We start from the raw sequence: 7,417 nt of genomic DNA, 5'->3' as shown, positions 1-7,417 counted from the left end.
GTGACCCTTCCGTAAGGGGGTGTCCAGTTGCCTACAGATGGGCTTTGGGTCCCACTCTGCACTCACACTCATTTACAATGATAGAATTTTTTGTTCAGCAAGGACAATGTAACTGAGAGGAATTACTGAAATTCAAATGAAGGCTGAGCATGAAAGTGGGACAAGAGGAAAGTAAAAGGAAATTGAGAAAAGAACTAGGAGGGAAAGGGTATTTATAGAGGTCTAAATATAGGCACATACATATGTAAATATTTTTACATAGGATGGTGGGAACTATGTGCATATATATGCACATATATATGCACATAACTATGTCCTAGATCTATGTGCATATATATGTTTATAGGTTTAGTATTAAGGCAGCAGATGGACATTGGACCTCCACTCAACTACTTACTCAATGCAAGAACACTTTGTTCTATAACTATTTTTTTAAAAAGTAAATGTACTTACATTGTATATCTAATATGAAAGAATATCGGATATCCTTTTCTAAGGCTGGATGCTTTACAACACAAGTAATTCGTCTTCCCCGAGCAAATCTGGTTGGAAATAACTTGTATTGGCTGACAACCGTTGCCGTCTCGTTTGGGTAAGAAGTGGTACTGGATTGCATTTCACCAAGATCACCTTCCCAGTCAATATGTGCAACCGGCTTTCCAGTGGCTGCAACACAAATGGCTGCTACTGTTTCATTTCCTCCATCAATTAAAGAATCTGGCCCTTTGAGCAGGCTCACAGTGGGTGCAACTGTTAAAAAAGATATACATTACATTTCAAATAAGAATATATTTGCATCCTTCCAAATACATTTAGTCATATTTCATAAGTGTAGAGAAAACTACTTGTAGTGTACACACACACACACACACACACACACACACACACACACTCTCTCTCTCTCTCTCTTTTTAGGGCATCAGAATATAAACCAGCTTCTTACAGCAAAAGAGGATCACAAATCAGGATAAATACACTAAGAGGGAGCTTACAAAATTTCTTGGAAAAAAACAGAACTAAAAAGTTTTTGCATGAACTATTTGAAACCCGTTTATATACTTTATAAAGGAGCCTGAGTGGCATAATGGTTACATTTTGGGCTCCTCAGCACAAAGTCAGCAGTCGGGAATCAAGGCTTACAGTCTTAGAAACTCACAGGGACAGTTCCACCCGGTTATGCAGGGTTATGATGGGCTGTTACCAAGTCAATGGCAGTGACTTTTAAAAAATTTTTATATACACTTTATAGGGGCCGATGAATACTCCCTCCCAAATTAGTATGTAAGGAACATTCCTATGAACTAGATTATTTTCATTATGAAATGTGACTATATTATTCTAGGAAAAATCTCACTGCCATTAAGTAGATGCCGACTCATAGTGACCATGTCTAATTTTGCAGTAAAAGCATTGAAAGGAAATACTTTTTACATAATTTACCAGTCTAAGATTTAAATTAAAATGGTAAGAAAATATTCCTTTGAGAAAAGTCATAGGAGATAAAACACATTTTCCATTGCCCAGTAGGTAACTGTAATTTTATTTAAATACTGCCTTTTGAACTTTTACTTCTACTATATCTATATATAAAAGATTAAGGCTGTTCAATTAAACTACTTATTATACACAATTAAATTTATGCTGTGTAATATGCCTAATGTTTTTTATTAATGGAATGTCACCCATCTTTTATGGTATCGGATAGTTCCCAACTGGAGAAAAGTAATCTTTATGTCAGAACACCTTTCAACACATACTACATCTCCTAGTTATCTCTCATTTCCCAGTGACTTTTATGTGCTTCTTCCAGTCTAAAAACCTAACCCTAACTCTGCGCCTTCAGGGCCATTCTGACTCGCAGAAAGCCCAGAGAGGATGATTTTGAAGACTATAAAGTTTTACAGGAGCATACACACACATCTTGCTCCTGCGGCTGGTGGATGTGAACCAGCAAACTTGCAGGTAGCAGGGGCCCGATAACTACCTGACAGCACCACCAGGGTTCCTTCTTCCATCCAGCCTATTATTTATCCTGTGCATTCAGGTGTTTGCTTGTTTTTTCCCCAATTAGCTGTTTCCAGGGTTTGGTTCTTTACTGCCATCTCCTTTTGATTTAAAAATGACCAGTTTCTATTGCAGGACTTACTTTAAGATACAGTACTCTTGTCCCTATATTCTCTGTGACGCATCCTTAAAAGTAAGTTGGACAGTGTAATGAATACTTTTACAGAAAACACCCATGTAACTGCAAAGAAGGTTAACAAAGAACCTAATTAGCATCCCAAAGGTCCCTGAAAAACCTCTCCTTGATCTTAGCATCCTTCCGTTATAATATGAAACCATTATAGTGGCTCTGGAAATAATTGCTTACAGGCATCACAGCTCTGCAAAAGAAACAAGTGCAAATCTAAGTAAGGTTATTTAATTTTGTTTCTGAACTTTATGAGTGGAACTGGACTACATTTATTTTTACATAGTTTTTCTTTGATTTAACTTTGTGTTCTGAAATTCATTTTTGTAGGACAATTTAGGTTTTGAACTAGGATTATTGAATTTTTTGAATTCTATTTTTTAAATTGAGATTCATATGCAGTTGCATAAATTAACTAGTTTTTATTGCCGTACAACTTATTTACTTTAGGATTTCTTCCTATTTAAGATGAACCATGTTCAGTTCACATTCATATATTTCACATAAATTTCTCTAGTTTGTTACTTATAAAAATGTACCTACTGTATATATTTTCAATTTTATCAGATAATGTCAAGCAGTTATCCAAAACATCAATTTATATTCCCAATCTTAAAGATTTCCTGTTGGTCTATATTTATCAATTATCAGATATGACACTCTCAATATTTCTCAATATTTGCCAATTTTGAAGGCATGTGAAAACACACATAACATTAAGATTTTAGTTTGCATTTCCTAGATTATGAGGTTGTTTCTTTTCACCAAATGTTAATGGACCTGTTAGAATTTCTTCTATAAGTTGCCTATTCAGAAAGTTCTCTTTTCTGATTATGCAGAAATTCTACATTAGTTTGGAAAGAAACCTCTTTTTGATCATATAAGATGGAAATACAGTCTACCAATTCAGACCTTGTCCTTTTATCTTCTTATGGGTTTGTTGCTTGTTTTCTCCTAATATATACTTTGTTGTTGAGAACATATTCAGCAGAACAAGCACCAAGTCCACAATTTCTACATTCAAAAGTCAGTGGACAGTGATTACATTTTCTGATTTATATAACCATCCTCACACACTCCTTTTCTGAGTTGTTCCATCCCCATCAATATTGCTCCTTTAAAGTTACTATCCACACTTTCCAACTTAACCCCAAATACATCGTTCTTAAATGGCATGATCCTCACTAGTTAAGCAAGCCTACTGTATGCTTCTAAGTAAAGCTCAGTGAAAAGTATAGATTTAAGGATTATTTCAGGGCAATAGTTTCAGGGGTTCATCTAGGCTTTGTGACTCCAGAAAAAAAGGATTTCATGAGAATCTGAAATTCTGTCTGATATTCTCACCCTTTTGCTAAGGATTCTTCTATAACCTTAATCAAAATAGTACTGTTAGCCAGGCATTCTCTAGCCATTCTGGTTCATGGCAAAGGAAGTGGTCCATGTAGGCAATGAGTCACACGACACACCCTCCTTTTCCTATATCCAGATTTTCATTTTCCTTTTTCGCTTCAGAAGAAATCAATTATATTTTGAATGGCTTTGGGTGCTAGGCACTATACAACGAACTAGGAGGCAAAATAATCCAGAACCAAACCCACTGCCATCGAGTCAATTCTGACTCATAATGACCTTTTAAAAAGGGTTTCCCAAACTATACAGCTTCAAGAGCACAGCGAACCTCATCTTTCTCTGTGACTGGCAGCACCCCCCCAAACCCCCCAGCACCACAAGGGCTCCCTCAAGAGTAGAACAGATGTACTAAACACATTTTGAACCAATAATAGAGCTGTGCCATGAAACTATGGCCCTAAACTCCAAACCAGAAACCAATCCTGGGAGGTGTTTCACGGAACCTGAGCGACCTCAGGAGCTACTCTTTCTTTCACTGTTGTTATAAATATATCATAACTTTTGCCATTTAACTTTTCACAGGTCGTATCTTATCAGCAGTAATTATATTAATGGGCTATATATGGTATGTTTGGATGAGCATTCTTAATGCAATATTAACTCAAAGTACCAATTTTTGTTTTGGTTTTTGTTGCTGTTGTTTTGAGTTTTGTTTCTCATTGGTTTACTTATTTGTTATGACTTAAGAAATACTGCTTCTCTACTTTGAGGCCAGCTACCAAGTGATTTCTTTAAAAAAATTTTTATTTTCTTTCTTACAAAAATTTTATAAATTAACATTTGTTTATGAGTCAGAATCATCTCAACAGAAAGTAACAACAGTGAATAAAGGAATGTAGGAAGGGTAAAGGAACAGGCAATATGAAGGAAATCTAGGCAGAAAGCAAAAGACTGACCAATAACATAATTGCAAGTAGTTTAGTGTGATTATAAAGATCTGGGTTGTTGGGAATGGTGGAACAAGGGCTGGTTCAGGTCAAGGTAGTGGATAAAATCATGACTAGTTGTGTTCCATAAGCACTTGTATATTAAACCAACAATAATTTAGAATAAAACATTAACATTTAAAGTAAAAAATAAAAAGCTATTTCATTCTCCTAAACTTTCTCATACAGACTACTGCTTTCTTGATAATGAACTATTTTGTGACCTTCTTAACCTGATGTCCTGTGTTTCAGATATTTATGTTTTTACAATAAAGTCCTTAAAGAGATCAATTTCTTAAATATAAGCTATCATTTCCCCACTGCTTTTAGAGCAGTGCTTCTCAGCCTTCCTAATGCGGCGACCCTTTTAATACAGTTCCTCATGTTGTGGTGACCCCACCCCCACCCCAACCATAAAATTATTTTCGTTGCTACATCATCACTGTAATTTTGCTACTGTTATGAATTGTTCGACCCCTAAAGGGGATGTGACCCACAGGTTGAGAACTGCTGTTTTAGAGCTATATATTAAACACATCAAGTCCTCAAATATTTAATTTCACTTCCATTCACTTCATCTCCCAAGATGAAGAAATATGTAACACATTTGAACAAGCCTCCTTTGCTGCATATTTCAGGGACCCTAGACATTCCATTTCAGGAGCTGGGTACCATGAGTCAGAACTGACTTGCTGGCAATGTGTTTGGTTTGGTCTGGTATACCTACTTAGCTGTCTGGGAAGTAGACACGGAGATTAAGTGAGGAGGGCAAAAGCTTTCTTAGGGAGTAATAGTTAAGAGAAAAGGGAGTAAGAAGAATGGCGTAAGAACTATTAAGAGACCTGGAGAAGCCTCTCCCAAGACCATTGGGAAGATCTGAAGCGAAGACTACACATTCCACCTTGGGTGGACGTGGTTCATCTGTTCAGTGACTGGCCCCAAACATACCTTGCCTTCAGCAAGGTTCTGGGGTCTAGGTCCGTGGTAACCTAGAAACATCACCTCAACTCAAAGATGAAGCTAAAAGCTGGAAGCACTGTAGCTCTATACTTACTCCTTAGTCCTTGTTCTGTTATTTCAAAAGTACTCACCAGCCTTTGCAAGGTGGTTTACTTTCCACTTTTTGTTGCCATGATAAACCAACTGTCAACTGCAAGGCTATCTTACATTTTAGTTTCCAGTGTAAGGCTATCTGAATCTTAATAGGTTTGTCAAAAAGCCACCAGAATGTCAACAATTATCAGATACAAAAACTGAAGCTTACTTATCATAAGCAAGAGTAACAGTTGCAAATAGGTATGCAAATTAACAATAACAGGAAAAAATATTTTATGTGAAAACTCAATCACGCTGTATCAGTGACCCCGAGAAAACCAACTGTCACTTTTAAGAATGGGAAAGTTTAACTATAAGTGCTAATTGAAAATTTGACGGGAAATAGTGAAATATGTTAAAGAACTGCAATACCTAGTACTATAATTGCAATGCTACCTTGCATAAAGTAGGGAAAGTAGCTTAGAACATAGTAGCACTATATATATAGGTAAGCGGACACATAGGTAAACAGACACTAAAGAATTTTAAGACAGAACGTTGAGTAATTATATTTGGATTCTTTTACTTTAAATCTAAATCTAAATATTTTAAATCTTTAAATATATTGGGATTTCAAAAAGTTTACAGAAAGATTCCATTATCTGTTTGATCATTATTTCCATACCCATTCAACATGCATTCTCTACTATTTTAAATTCTTTAAAAGAATTTTATTATAATTACCACCACAACCACCAAAAGTCAGTTTACGCATACCTACCTAATACAGTGACTGTTGTGGAGGACTGGGCGTTTCCAAGTGGGAAAGTAACAGCTTTACAGATGTACTTTCCAGAATCCGAGAAGCCTATGTTATGTAGTGTAATTGTTGCATCATTAAGTGAATAGTTTTTAAACAAAACTCTTCCCTGATATTCTCCTTGAACAGAGAATCCATATTGAGGATGATGAACTGCAACCGTTTGCGAACTTTTGCCATGTATCTTCTCCCATGAAATCTGCGTTATGGTTTCATTCACTTCAATTAAACACTTCAACGAAACATTTTTTCCCCACACTGCTGTGACATGTGGCTCCACAATAATTGGTCCAGCTAAGGCACCTATAAAAAAAAGAGTATAATTATTAGAAGAGAAAAATGCCAAAAAATCAAAAGGGATTTTAAAATAATCAAGAACAGCATGTATCTCATTATGTTCATGCAGTTCTACAGGCCAACCAAGAAAATTTGAGTGATAATCTAAGTCTTTTTGCTTGGAGAGTGGAGGGCTTGGAGAGTGGAGGGCTAGGAGTGAAGATGACAAAATAGAAAAGAAAAACCTCAAAGGGTGAACTTCACCACCTAGAGATGACTTAAATCACAAAAAAAGAGCTGTCAATGCACACTGGCTATGTACTTTACAGTTGTAGAAGAAAAGTGCTTTGTCTCCTCCCGAGACCCCTCTGCAAGGGGATCTCCAGGAGATGAGCCAGACAGCGTGCGTGCGATGTAGCAATGATGAAAAATACAACTTTCCTCTAGTTCCTAAATGCTTCCTCCCTGCCCCCACCCCCTACTATCATGATCTGAATTCTACCTGGCAAGTCTGGCTAGACCAGAGGATGTACACTGGTACAGATAGGAACTGGAAACACAGGGAAGTCAGGGTGGGTGATCCCTTCAGGACCAGTGTTGTGAGTGGCGATACTGGGAGTGTAGAGGGAGAGTGGGTTGGAAACAGGGAATCGATTACATGTGACCTCCTCCCTGGGGGATGGACAACAGAAAAGTGGGTGAAGGGAGACGTCAGACAGGGCAAGATATGACAAATAATAATTTATAAATTATCAAGGG

At 36.8% G+C, this 7,417-nt stretch overlaps 1 protein-coding gene across 1 annotated transcript in view; it reads right to left on the bottom strand.

Moving 5' to 3' along the window:
• Window positions 1–7,417, bottom strand: part of NECTIN3 (nectin cell adhesion molecule 3) — a 126,301-nt gene that overhangs the window by 87,212 nt on the left and 31,672 nt on the right. The window contains exons 2-3 of the mRNA XM_030884432.2: window positions 6,344–6,685; window positions 454–750 (exon numbers count right to left, since the gene is read on the bottom strand). Coding sequence (XP_030740292.2) covers window positions 454–750; window positions 6,344–6,685 — 639 coding nt within the window. The remainder of the gene's footprint in view (window positions 1–453; window positions 751–6,343; window positions 6,686–7,417) is intronic.

The sequence above is a fragment of the Echinops telfairi genome, unplaced genomic scaffold, assembly GCF_000313985.2.
Source record: "Echinops telfairi isolate 266 unplaced genomic scaffold, ASM31398v2 ScPeMD7_6;HRSCAF=24_0, whole genome shotgun sequence".
Lineage (NCBI taxonomy): Eukaryota > Metazoa > Chordata > Mammalia > Afrosoricida > Tenrecidae > Echinops > Echinops telfairi.
Note: the sequence above shows the minus strand (reverse complement) of the source record. Positions and strands in the feature narration are given on the sequence as shown.